A 13,999-nucleotide genomic window follows, 5' to 3' on the forward strand; every position below is an offset into this window, starting at 1 on the left:
CGGAGGTAGGTGAGAAGGGATGGATAGCCACGCATCTAAATGGAAATTTTGGAGCCATTTAAAATTCCGGGGAACAACCTTGATCGTCTATATCGTAAACGTTCAAAGGATTTTTTAAATGTTTCGGGTTAATGTACCTTAAGGACAATCTGGGGATTGTTTTTTTTTCAAGATGTTATTAATAAAAACATTTCTTACAGCTGAATTTGGTCTTAATTTTACACAAAGCTTCCGGCACGAAGTGAAATTGTCGCCGTTAAACGTGGACTGTAATATGTCACAGTCAACGACCTGCAGGCACTTTGGACTCCGTGCTGTGAATGTAACCACTCCCTGTGGAAACGTAAATTTTCCATTGCACTGCTGAATGAGTAAAATAAGATAGTAAAACCGGATCAAATGCTGTGACCAAAGTACAATAATACAGGAATGCATATAAATCTGTCATTTGCCAGTATGCGAAGGTGCAGTTCAACAGACAACTGTGTCACGATGCTTGGCGTTACTGTTTTTTGTGTGTTCATTCTTGGTACAGCTACGGCTTTAGGTTTGTATTCATCATGCCACTGCAGGGTCTGGGTATTGTCAAGTATTGAGTGATTCTGTGGTTCAAGCCGAATCAAATATGTGATTATATTGGAATAAATACGAAAAAGAATACAAATGTTCTTTATAACTTTCATTTGTTCATGTTAACCTTGCCAAGACAATGGACAAATGTACTTGGTGTGTTAAACTGTGTTTCCATATAAGTTTTTGAAAACACACTGTATGTTTTCATAATTGGTGTGTGCGATGTTGTCTCATTAACTTCCCTTCTTTTCCCATATATAGACGGAGACGTGCGCTTGTCTGGCGGTTCTAGCCAAAACGGTAGAGTTGAGGTGTTACACGATGGTCGATGGGGCTCAATTTGCCTTGATGGTTGGGATTTCAACGATGCTCTTGTAGTCTGTAAGCAACTGGGCTTTCCATGGCTCAACCGTGACGATTGGAACTACGATGGCGGCAATTTGACGGAACTAGTCTGGCTTAGTAACGTTCAGTGCAAGGGGTCAGAAACCAGACTAGATGAATGCGCGAATGACGGTTGGACAGATCATCAATGTGCCGAGACAAGACGGGCTGCGGCTGTTGCATGTATGGACCAGGAGGAATTTAAAGGTTCGGAATTATAGTTTACTCAACGCCATCCACAATCATAGCTGTTTGAAGGGAAAATATTAGTTGGAAAGAATCAATTATTGTGGTCATTCCAAAGTTTCATGTCGGACAATTGTAAGATTCATTTAAAAGGTTAAATCTTTAACATTCTTTCTTTCTACTTCCGTCCGATTTTTAAATACAGGGCAGCAGTTTTATGTGGGCCTTGGCGATGGCAATGGCCCGATAGGTGTTAAAAATGAAGGACAAGTTACGTTTGGTATAGCAAAGATCTCATCATAGGTACGAGGCTTTACCTAGTCTGCGATCAGGGGTGGGATCTGGCAGATGCTAACGTCATCTGCCGCCAGGATGGACACTACTCGGCAAAACGAGCCGTTACCGACTCCTACTTTGGGAATCGTCGTCCATTACGCTTACAAGAAATCTCATATTTAGCCACCGACTTTGCGTGCATCGGTAACGAGAGCAAACTCATCGAGTGTCCGGCCAACTTTTGGTTCCAGGATAACTGTACTGCTAATCACCAAGCAGGGGTTCTCTGCAATCGAATTAAAGGTAAGTCTCAAAGCTAAAACAGGTCTCAGAGAACTGTAACCACAAATGGATTCTGATTGTTATAAATAAGGGAAACAAGTGTTTAATGTCGGATGCCTACAGCTCAGATGACTTCATTGATTTACTCAGACTAGCATGCGTGTGACATTGAGGTGAACGTGGTTATATATGTACTTAGATATTATGTTTGCTTCTAATTCAAGCCATATTAATCACCCATGTACTCGAGGGAGCCATTTTTAATCGGGTTCCCTGAATGTACTTTATAAAATGTAAAATATTTTCTTGGAAAAAAAAAAAGAAATTTGAGATTTTTTTACTACCCAAATGATTTATTGGTTAAAATAAATCACTTTGTGCTCAATAAACCATTTTGTTTCAGGGAAAGTTTCTGCATAGACAGGTCTACTTGAAACAAGGCCGGGGCATGATATACATGTACACAAAGATATCCATTTAAAGATAAATTTTGTGATGAAACGACGTCATAGGCATAATCTATATATAACATATTAATTGCCCAAATATTATATATAAATTGATCAAAATCTTGCAGTGAAATTGTAGCTGAATTCTGGGCTTTAGAGAAAAGAAATATAGGCAATTTGACAAATAACAGACGCGCCCCCAGATCAAAGCCTTAGCCTGGGGGGGGGGGGGGATGGACCATAACATTGAATTTTATTTTAAAGAAATAACAACTCGAGGTCTGTTCCATCCGAAGAATCATTCTTGTCGGGACTCAAGTATGCTTTTTTAAAGTAATGCAGTTCACTCTTGACTGTACAAGCAGATGTCTCAATCAATGTTCATGTCTCGATCAGGATCTTCTCAATTTAGCTGTTTAAAGTTACTGTACCGTTCTTAGTAGAAAAAATGAGACGTACATGGAAAGCGCATGTACAGTACTACATCTGTTTCTTATCAACCTTTGTGATCAAAGTGTTTTGAGATGTTTTGTTTCATATTTTCATGTACTAACAAAATGTGTTAGTAAGCATCGCAGCCTTAGGCTAGTACTTCCTGAATTTTCTAAAGGGACCAAATCCAACTCATCATTTTCTGGCGCTCAATCAGTAATCTCTCAATAAAGATTTTCGCTTTACTTTCGAAACGGTCCACGCATGCACTGTCCAACCGTTTTCCATCTGTGTGTGATCAAACGCGACATTTTATACATCCCTTTGAGCAAATAATCGTATCTCGTTTGTGGACATATTGCGGACTTTGGCGAAAAATAGTCCACTTTATCCGAAGCGCCTTGTATAAACATGACTTGAAACAGTCGTCTGCTGCACTTGCATGTGGTGATCAATCCTAAACATTAGCTAGTCGTACATTTTACTTTGAAAACGCTTAAAACGTTTAAAACATGTAGATGTACCCGCCACACGGTGTGTACCGTAGGCCTACATTGAATCATACGACAATCATGGACACAGAAATACAGTGGGGCAAACTCCTCGTCCAAGAACTTCCGGTTGGAAATATACGTAACTATGTGTTTGCCACAAAATGTCCGCCGTGTCAGAAGAAAACAACATGTTTTTGCAAATCTTTTCTCAGGTACAGTGAGATATTAGTTTAGGTTTTCTACCACCAGATCTTTGAAATAAGTAAACAATCTAAAACATAAAAGTTTCGATGATTTAAGGACGATGTACCCTTCAATAAGTTAGTTCTGTAGATGAAACTATTTTAAGGGAAGGCTATTGTTTAGCTGCACTTAGTCCACTAAACCGTCAACGATCTGAAGGGATAACACTGAAAATTGAAATTGTGGAGTGAATAACAAAACGATTGTTTATTATTTCTTTGTTTTTATCTCAAGAGCCTGAAGACTTTCAGTTGAGACTTTTGGGCGGCTCTAACGCCAACGAGGGGAGAGTTGAGTTCCACGTCAATGGAACATGGGGAAGTCTCTGCTTGAAAAAAGACTACACATCCTTCGACGAGCAAAGTGATGTGATCTGCCGTCAGCTTGGGTTAGGGTACGGCCTGGAAGCACCACAAGACGACCGCTTCGGTCGTGGGTCTGGCCCGGTGGTCTTCCCTACTTACGTCGTTTGTTCAGGCTCAGAATCCTCGTTTGCTCAGTGCTACATGCCAGATGAACCGGATCAAGAATGTTTGAATCTTGAGGGGAGTAGCGAGGCTAGCGTCATTTGTAGCGGTCCGATTCCAGGTAAGCGTGTACATAACGTGCAAATCTTGCATCAATGACGGTCAAATCGACAACAGTTGCTTTCTGGCCGGAAAAACTTTAAAGTTAAAAATATTAATGTCCAAGAAAAAAAAATAGCAATAGGCCTGTGTACTAACGACGTCACACTTTTTTTCACGTGTGCTTATGCGAGCTTGGTGGGGATATCGGTTTCGTAGCCCCATAGAAAAGTGTGACGTCGTCAGTACGGGGTAAGTCAAAAAGAAAGTCACTAAATTAGAGAAAACAAAGAGGCTCGATCCATTTCATAAAAAAACCCACAAGCATAAATAACATCTTTTTGACTAGTTACTGTGAACATTGCACGTAATTTGCATACTCTATTACTAAATTACGCCTATTTTGATATGAAGATCACAAAATTTGGCTGTCCACCACTGACCATTTACCGTTCTACGAACTGATGAATACCCATTATAACAATGAAACGTGGACGTTTTCCCATCTCGATGCATGGACGAGAACTTGCAATCGAAAACATGCCAAAATCGCTATTCATATTTCACAAAAATAGATGACTTGTTCTTTATATTCAAAACCCAAAATCTGACAGTAAAAATAATGTTTGTGTCTTGACAAAAATGATTAAAATTTGAATTTTTTTAAATTGATTGTGTGTAATCTGTAAGCCTCACTCAGCTCAACAGCTTCCAATGGCATTCCATGGACAGCTATAAAAATCGGTTCTTTTAGTAAAACGTGTGCATAACTTCTGATAGCATGGATCAATTTCAGTAATTATTTTTTGAGATGAGTGGAAGAACATTCTCTTTTAAGATTAATCTTTTGTTGATTTATCATTTTCTCCTCCAGAAACTATACAGAAAACTATAAAAGTGTTGATATTTGCACAAAATATTAAAGTCGTTTCGAGACTGTTTTGATGTTCCAAAACTTATCCCTGTTCAGTTTCCAATTTTTTCTTTTACAAAGTTCTCAACTGGGAAGTATTGAAATTACATGGACAATTATGAATCTAGAATACTTGCTTATATCTGCATGAATGTTGACCCCCACCTCTGTGCGTCTTAGGAAGCAATTAATCTCTATTTTATACTTATGCACTCTTACGTTCAGAGGACCGAAGTCCAGTCAGTTTTCAGAGACGTCAAAAGGATGGCTTGCTTGAAATTTATCACGATGGGCGTTGGGGTGCCGTTTGTGCAAACGGCTGGACAGATGCCAACTCCAAAGTCGTGTGCAGAGAACTGGGACTTGGAGCCCCGAAATCGGTATGCATAATCATTTATGTGAATAGTAAGATTAATTCATAAGAGTTGTGTCTGAATCTCAATCTTGGGTGGCATGATCGAAATAATCTGTCGTTGATGTAATTGCCAAACTCTATCACAGCTTAATATACGTAGCAGGTTTCCAGAGGGCGTACTTTCTTATCTTAATTCACCAGCAATGAGTTCACAAGGGCTTTACTCATCCCTATCCCAGCAATACAATTTGCCCTCTGACTTCATCTTATTACGAAAGAGGTATACAGGGTGAACCCCCCCCCCCTCCCCCCAAAAAAGCAACATCTGAAACATTTGCCTTTTTTTCAAAATCGTGATCTGTGAATTTGAATATGAGAGTAAAGCTGCGAGTTTTGTATTTTTATTTTAAAAACTGCAAAAGAAATCATGAAAACAGCTCATTGGGTTGCCGCGAAAATGCCAATTATGTGACGCAACTCCTTTTCGGTCCATTCCAATGGCACTACCACATTTAAGGGATTTACACTTTACCTATCTGTGCTTGAAATGCATGTGGCGCATTGTGTGCTAATCCTAACAAACAACACGGCACTTAAAATAACAAGGGTACAACTGAATTTGATGGAAATATCTTTTATTTTACACTTGAAAAGGTATCTTATCCTTTTTTTAGTCCAATAATTAAACCTTTTTGGCATCATAAATATGTAAAAATATTTAAAAAATTGTACAAAATGAAATACAGTATAGCGCAGTGGGCTTGAAGCACCATTGGAGAGGATAAACAATCACTTCTATTACATAATAGGTATTTTCTCAGCAACGCGGTAACCCAATGTGCTGTTTTCATGATTTTTTTTTCAAATTGATTTTGAAAGAAAAAACTTCTCAACTTTAATCTGATATCCAAAAGATAAAAAATCGCAGATCAAGTTTTTGAAAAAAAAAAGGCAATCACTTCTATTACATAATAGGTATTTCTCAGCAACCCAATGTGCTGTTTTCATGATTTTTCTTTCAATATTGATTTTGAAAGAAAAAACTGTCAACTTTAATCTGATATCCAAAAGATAAAAAATCGCAGATCAGGTTTTTGAAAAAAAAAGGCAATCACTTCTATTACATAATAGGTATTTCTCAGCAACCCAATGTGCTGTTTTCATGATTTTTCTTTCAATATTGATTTTGAAAGAAAAAACTCTCAACTTTAATCTGATATCCAAAAGATAAAAAATCGCAGATCAAGTTTTTGAAAAAAAGGCAAATGTTTAAGGGTTGCATTTTTTTGGGGGGGGGGTCACCCTGTATCTAACTTTTTGTATGCGCAGGTTCGCTTTTGCTTCATTGTGGTGATTTTGTGTTGACGGCAAATTGGTTCAAATTGGAAATAAGGAGATCTATTCAAACGAAAACGTCGCCAGCGTTAAAGAAAATGGAGAAAATATGCCTCCTGAAGTCAAGGGCATGTGACTCTTACCTCCAGTTAACGTTAACGTGCAGCCTATTGTTCTAATATTCTGTCGTCATGAATATTTAATAAGAGAATTTGACCACCATATCTTACCAATATGATAGGGTGTGAGACCAATATTTCTGCACATTGCATCATAGTTTACTGAAGGTGTGTCTGCTGAAGTGTGAATGTCACAGATAAAAATTTTGATTTTCGACGATGTTGAACCTGATCGATAATGTTCAATTTTGCTTCACTAGTTTTATACTACGCCTTGGTTGAGATCTGGACCAGTGTTTCTGGGTGATGTATCGTGTACAGGAGACGAGGCTACATTGGACCAGTGCAATCTTGGGCGTTGGTCCGGGAATGACTGTACCCATTCGACGCTCCTTGGATTGACATGCAGTGCTAGTGGTTAGTATTCTGTCTGTTGCGAGTTTCCGCTGAGCCCAAAGGGCCCAATGTACTCTTTGCAGCTGTCTCACTGTATGTCTAACTGTCGTTTTCTTGTTAGCCAAGCAGTGCTGTCGTATAGGATTACCTCGCTATGTCAACGAATGGGATCAATCCAGCTAATCGTGTGGCCAGATGCATGACTAGATTTCCAGTGAAAAGCCATTCTGAATCAAATGAATATAACGATAATGGTTCTTGTATCATCTTTGCTTGTCTTACCTGGTCTTGTTTCTTATAGTTTATGACAAACAAAAAGAACACATGAGGGCGCACTATATTAGCGGAATCGCTCGACGTGTCCGTTATCGCAAAAGCACATAAAGCCACGTCATCCTTTCGCAAACCTCAAAAGGGCCAAAAAAGTAAAATATAACAACGATAATACTATCCAAAGTGTTGATTTATATTGCCATGTTCTCGGGCCGCTGTGACGTTCAATAGTGATAAAACAAGGGCCTAATAGTGTGGCGCGCTCGCTTGTCTATGGATAAGGAATTACACCCACACCAACAAGAGCTGACTATCCCACAAAAATATTTAATGACCTTACATGCGCATGAGCGGTTACACGCAAATAAGGGGGGACTACGTCACGAACGGAGGATTCAAGTCCTAGGCCTGTCCGTTTGTTGGAAATATACCAACGCTAAAGGAATACCAATTCACGTGGCAAGCACCTAGAGGTGACCAGGGAACCTCAATAAACCTCACTACACATGTGTCTTAGAGAACAAGAAACAACTCTTTATTCGGTCCAAATACACAAGCTTAAGGTTCAATGAGTGGCCAATAAACCTCGCAGAACAACGTTCCCCGCTGCTCTAGGTTTATCCCTATAAAGTAAGCCTTACACAACAATAACCTCTTATTGTACAATGCTTACAACAACCAGCCTAAGCAGGCTCTATGTAATTAACCTCGTTGATTATCTAGAAAGATTATCCCACAGTGGCAAGAACCTCACTGTGCACACCAAGTGCGATCAACAGCAACAAGTTATGAACTGCACACACTGATTAAGACTTTACCAGAGTAAACCTCACATGCAACCTAGCATACAGAAATCACTGGCTCAGGTTACGGAGCGCGGTTTATAACCCCGAGGTGACTCCTGGCGACAAAGGTCGACAGGCAACAGGCAACCCAATTCCCGACCAGGGAATACTGCTGCACATACCACACGAACCTTAGGTCTCCAGTCACCAGCTCAACCCACAGCCACCCAGGCTAATTTCCCCTTACAACAAAAGGTCTAGCTTGCTAATTATTACTCTAAAGTCTCACCATCCGCCCTTGACTTGCACGCCGCGTTGCCCAAACTATCGCTACGTCTACACACGAGGTTTACTCGGATTCGGAGCTCAACGCTAAGTTTCCACTAATCGATGTTCACACAACGGCGTCTTTAGATGGACTGCCTAAAATCTCTAACTAGGCGCTATACCCTACGCACGACGTCGGGGAACCAGGCGAGCCATGGTAAACTCGCACCAGTCCACCGGCTGTTTCGCCACAATAGGTACTTTGAGACTTGGATTGTATAGGATGTGTAATTGTCTTCCTTACTCAGTCTATATCGAAGTTCATGTAGTATTCTGCTGGACAGATGTTTCATTTCTGTGAAAGTACATGTCGGCATTTCGGTGCAGATTCTATATGCTGAATGATATAAATTGCGGGCCATTATTATGACTCGTCTAACAAAACATTTTTTTGTATTTCTTTGTCTTCATAGCTGTCGTCACGGCTGCAGTACCATCCATTCTCGTATTCGCCAGCCTGGCGGTTTTCCTGCACTAACTCGTGTAATGACTCCTTCGTCTTTCCCAGGTGAAACTGTGATTGTGACATAGAACCTCATGGTTGCTAATTCTTTGTACAAATTTAGTTATCTGCTGCATTCCTTAATAGTGTGTATACAATTTGGAAAAATTAGCACTGTTTTTCTTTGTTCTTGTGTTTGTCCTTGTCTAATCTTGACAGTTTTTGTACTGTTAGCCTTGTAATGTTCTGCTTATATACCGAAAGGAGCCTAGGCTTGAATGATATTTTAATCCAAAAGTTTTTATCAAGTTTGATTTAATTAAAATTCCTGGCCATGTAATATGTGATATACTTTTACTGGGGTTATAAGTTCCTGTTCAGTTTGAACCGCAATCCGGGTTCTGTTTGGGCTACCTTTTCCAGGTCAAAAACGAGACTTTTCTGGATCGAAAATGATACCTTTCCGGGTCATTTTGGCCTAGAAACCTTAGCAAAACGTGTCATTTTTTTTACCCGGAAAGGTTATGCCAAAGCTTTCGGGTGAATATGATTGGGGACTTTTTCTTATAAGTTGCGTACGACGCTTTAAATTATATTTTCATGACCTTTCTTTAAAAAATAATCACAAGTGTACTTACCATGGATGGGGACTAAAAGTGGTATTTTGTGTGCATTGGAACACAAAAATGTACTGCAAAAATGAAGTATACTCATAAACCCTTTCTAAAGAAGCACACGTTGGAAACACTCGATGAAATACACATTTTTTTTAATAACCGTATGTTAGGCCCCCCCCCCCCCCCAAAAAAAGTCACCGGTTTCTGGTATGCGCGCGCGTCGCCGTAGACATGCGCGTCGGGAAAATGAAAAAGTTTTTTTTTTCAATGAAAGATGATGTCTCAAAACCGCCAAACTCACTGGTTTGACTGGAATCCTGCTGCTGCACAATTTGAACGTGTTTTTAGATTGGGTTATGGTCGAGAATTAGCTTTATGTGGCCTCTCTGGACTCCCATATATTTGCACTAAGTTTAGTCGGGCACCATTTGCAGTCATCGGCCGACATTTGAAGCAACAAAATCAGGTAAAAAAAAAACCGCGTCGCCGCACCACTTTTTAGGCAAGCTCCATACCAGAAACCGGAGACTTTTTTTTGGCCTTATCAATAAATGTACAATATTAATTAATGTATCTTATTAATAAATCGTCACCGTTTTCAGGTAGGGGCGAATTTCATAAAAACCGTCTTTTTTTCGAATTTGTGTGGGTGTGTGTGTGTGAAAATGAATAAATATATCAATATCTACAACCTGGTGAGGCTATACTTTCAAAAAATTAATTAGACCCCCAATTAACCTAATTAACGAGTGGGCGAATTTGCCACAAGTGCCGTTTTGCGTTTTCACGAAGGGGCGAATTTCTGCACTCTATGGTATTAATACATTTTCAGTAAATATATACATTATAATACAATGACGCTTTATCATCGAAGGGGCAAATTTCAGGCGCACGCGCAGTGGGGCAGAATCTGCGCGTACTGTACAAAAACTGCATTGACTCAGACCGCAGAAGGGCGAAATCTGCGCGTAGTCACTTTAGCATTTTCACGTAGGGGCGAATTTGCTAATTGGTCGTTTTTTTTTCGTTTTCAGGAACAGCCACTTTTCTTAAGCACGGTTCATACTTCACGCAAAAGCTTGTGCAAAGCGAAATTCATGTCGTCACCAATGGTGGACGCGCTTCGAATGTACTGTTGACGTCACGAATTTCGCTTTGCTTTCGCTTTCGCGTGAAGTATAAACCGGGCTTTAATTGATTAATTCTGCCAAACTAATCACCTAATTTTCTTAACGTTTTCTACCTTAATGTATCTTATCAATAAATGTATCTTATCTTCAGTGTAACTTATTAATAAATATTTCTAATCAATAAATGCAATATCGGTTTAATGCGTGTGATGTGTAGCGTAAGCTTACAGTCGTGTACCGCGTGCGGCCCGTGAGGCTTTTTCGGTGACCTATTACGGACGCGCGGCGTCAGTCACTGCTCCCCAACTGCTTTTTCAGGCAAGTATTTTCTTGAGTCTGTGCATTCTTGCTTTCCAAGACAGAACAACCTGAAGTCTCTTAATCCGCTTCGTGCAGAGGTACCCCCTCATCGGTTGAAAAGAGAGAGAGAGGCTGGTGGGGAGCCGTGAAATCTGTTTCAGTCGGACGCCATCTTGCCTCCGTGGTGGCAGAAAAGTGCCAAACATGGGTTGGCAAAGAGAGCTCTAAAGTCTAAGGCCAAAATTTTTTTTCCGGTTTCTGGTATGCGCGCGCGTCGCCGTAACCATGCTCGTCGGCAAAATGAAAACGTTTTTTTTTTTCAATAAAAGATGATGTCTCAAAACCGCCAAACTCACTGGTTTGACTGGAATCCTGCTGCTACACAATATTATTGTAACGTGTTTTTAGATGGGGTTATGATCGAGAATAAGCTTTATGTGGCCTCTCCGCACTCCCATGTACTTGCACTAAGTTTAGTCGGGCACCATTTGCAGTCATCAGCCGACATTTGAAGTGAAAAAGACAGGTAAAAAAAAAAAAGCCGCGTTGCCGCACCACTTTTTGGGGAAGCTCCATATCAGAAACCGGAGACTTTTTTTGGCCTAAGGCTGCACACCTGTAAATAGGCCTAAAACCCATCCGCCAAGCTCATCAATAAAAGTTATACCCTCAAAATATTCTATACTAGAGAGTTCTTAGAGCCATAAAATTGGGGATTTGAAGAATATGGCAATGAACCTCATGGCCCAGACTCGGGCTTTCCAATTCTGAGTATTTTGGATGCAAATGAGCTCGAAAGTGGCGCTATTTTCTCATGTTGTGGAGGGATCGTTTTCCAAGATGGCTACTTTTCCGCTTTGGGAAAAATAGGGGTCGTCTTCTTTGGGTGAGAATTTTCGAAAAGTCAATGGTCAACCTACCAAAAATTGAAAATAAAATAAACGATGACATATTGATCGTCATTTTTCTGTGCAGCTTAAACACCTGTGAGAGTTCTGAGTATTTTTTGAAAGAATTTATAGTATAGCACTATTGTCTATGGGAATCTTAATACACTGTTACACCCTATAAGAATGATAAACATGGCCTCTTTGCGCATGCGCTATGCCGCGGCAGTGTTTTTTTTTCAGCGGGCGGAACTTATGGGGTGGGGGCAAAAGTATTTTAAAGGTATCAACATGGGCTGTTCCGCAACAATTGCTCCCAAATCGTACGAGTAAGGGAGCCGAAGGCCATCAGCCAATTACAAGAATTGCGAGTTGAAGAAGGGGGGGGGGGGGGACCCGAGGGGGAATTTTGAGCTTCAAAGTGGCCGAATCTCAATTCACTGTCGTTGGGGGCACACCAGCTAGCAGGTGCACAAAAGCGGCAACTATTTTAGGCCTAATTTTGACCTCGGACAATTTGATGGAATATGAGTAACGGATCCTTCAACTTGCCGTAAAAGTGGTTTGGCGAAAAATAAAAAAACTTCTGAGAGCCATAAAATTGGGGAATTGTTAATTATTCAAATTGTGTTGCCTGATTTTTTGGCTTTAAGAAGTCACAAATGTTTCATAATTTTGTTGGATATTTTGGCTGCCTGAAATCTCTTTCTGCTTGATCAGATTCCTCACAGTAAACGGTCTTCGCGCTAAATCGTTTGCCCTGCTTAATAAGGAAAAGAGTTTAAATGGGACGGATCTAGCTTTCAGGGAACGGGGGTGGGGGTGGGATTTGAAGGGAGAGGGGGTGTGAGTGAAGGCGTGGCGACAGTTTCCCCTGCTGCTATGGGGTCCGGTCTCCAGAGGCATACCCCGGAAAACTACAAATTTACGAGGCTTTCTCCTGCATTCGAATGCAATTGAAAATTCCAATTGGTATTTTTTGGCAGTATCATAACATAAGTCAGCGGCTGAACGCGGACGGTGTGTGTGTGTGTGGGAGGGGGAGGAGGGGGAGTCCGCCACTGGTTTTTAACCAGTGGGGGTATTTAACTCCCCCCTCCCACCAAAAAGGTTGTACACTGACAGTATCTGAAGGTCTCCACTGTATTTGTAACCATTATGTCCGTTAGTTTAGTTATGATTTTGACCAAGACTGGGACGATTAAGTCCGACCCATTGTGTCCGACGGCCCATTGTTTTACCCATTGTGTCCGACGACCGATAGTCCTATACCCCTTATGTTTGAGTGCCAATATTGTGTCCGACTTAGTAATTAGTCCGACGAATAATTTTATTTGAAATGGAACTACATAGCACGATTTTTCAGGGTACATTTAAGTGTTCATGTGATCCATCTTTAACTGTGCTTGGAATACGTACCTCAACACACACAGATACACGAGGTTTGAACTTGAAAGACCAGAACATTGATAACGTATTCTTCGATGCTGATCAAATAATTGGGTATGTTGTAGTGATTATCGGAAACTATACCCAATATGATCAATACCTTCTGGCGTAATATCGATCTTTATTTTTTTGTCAGAGTCTGTAGATTGAAATAATAAAAAGATATGCAAAACATGAACGTCACTGTTATGTTTTTGTAACATAATTAATGGGCTTAGACGTCGAAATCATTCGATTACGTAATAAACCACTGTGTCCGCATTAAGACACGGAATGCACTATACTTAGACTGTGTTACTAGTTCTCATTAGCAATGTTAATGGTTGATGATGTGATGGGGCAACAGTTATTCAGCACGCAGTGCAGATATTCATGAAAATATGTGTGTAAGCACCTGTTAAATTAATCATTATCGTGTTGATGTAGACATGAAAAATGCTTGTTTATCTCTTAACTACATCACCGTTTTCACGAAGGGGCGAATTTCGTGAAAAATCGCCTGTTTATCGATATCTGTTTTCAGTGAAAATGATTTAATATATCAATATCTACAACCTGGTGAGGTTACAATATCATAACATTAATTAAAATCCCAATTAACCTAATTAACGAATAGGCACATTTTCCTCTAGCGCCGTTTTGCGTTTTAACGAAGAGGCGAATTTGCGTAAAACCGGGTCACAGTTTGCAGAGACAACAAATTTAAGATGCGGGACGAGTCTATACATGAAGTACCGGTTGTAATGTCACCAATAGCAAATTTAGACAAAACGATATTTTTTTTGG

The 13,999-nt window shown here is 40.2% G+C and overlaps 2 protein-coding genes across 2 annotated transcripts; both read left to right on the plus strand.

Moving 5' to 3' along the window:
* Nucleotides 1-465: 465 nt before the first annotated feature.
* LOC119745192 (galectin-3-binding protein A-like) lies at nucleotides 466-1,178 on the plus strand. The gene is made up of 2 exons (XM_038221415.1): nucleotides 466-547; nucleotides 835-1,178. The coding sequence occupies exons 1-2, from the start codon at nucleotides 493-495 to the stop codon at nucleotides 1,176-1,178; spliced, it is 399 nt and encodes a 132-aa protein (XP_038077343.1). The 5' UTR covers nucleotides 466-492.
* Nucleotides 1,179-1,265: 87 nt separating this feature from the next.
* LOC119745193 (neurotrypsin-like) lies at nucleotides 1,266-8,900 on the plus strand. Its single transcript, XM_038221416.1, has 5 exons — nucleotides 1,266-1,278; nucleotides 1,447-1,722; nucleotides 3,554-3,907; nucleotides 5,024-5,178; nucleotides 8,802-8,900. Exons 1-5 carry the CDS (start codon nucleotides 1,266-1,268, stop codon nucleotides 8,898-8,900), a joined length of 897 nt encoding a protein of 298 aa, XP_038077344.1.
* Nucleotides 8,901-13,999: the final 5,099 nt, after the last annotated feature.

Source organism: Patiria miniata, unplaced genomic scaffold (genome assembly GCF_015706575.1).
Source record: "Patiria miniata isolate m_02_andy unplaced genomic scaffold, ASM1570657v1 HiC_scaffold_7, whole genome shotgun sequence".
NCBI classification, from domain to species: domain Eukaryota; kingdom Metazoa; phylum Echinodermata; class Asteroidea; order Valvatida; family Asterinidae; genus Patiria; species Patiria miniata.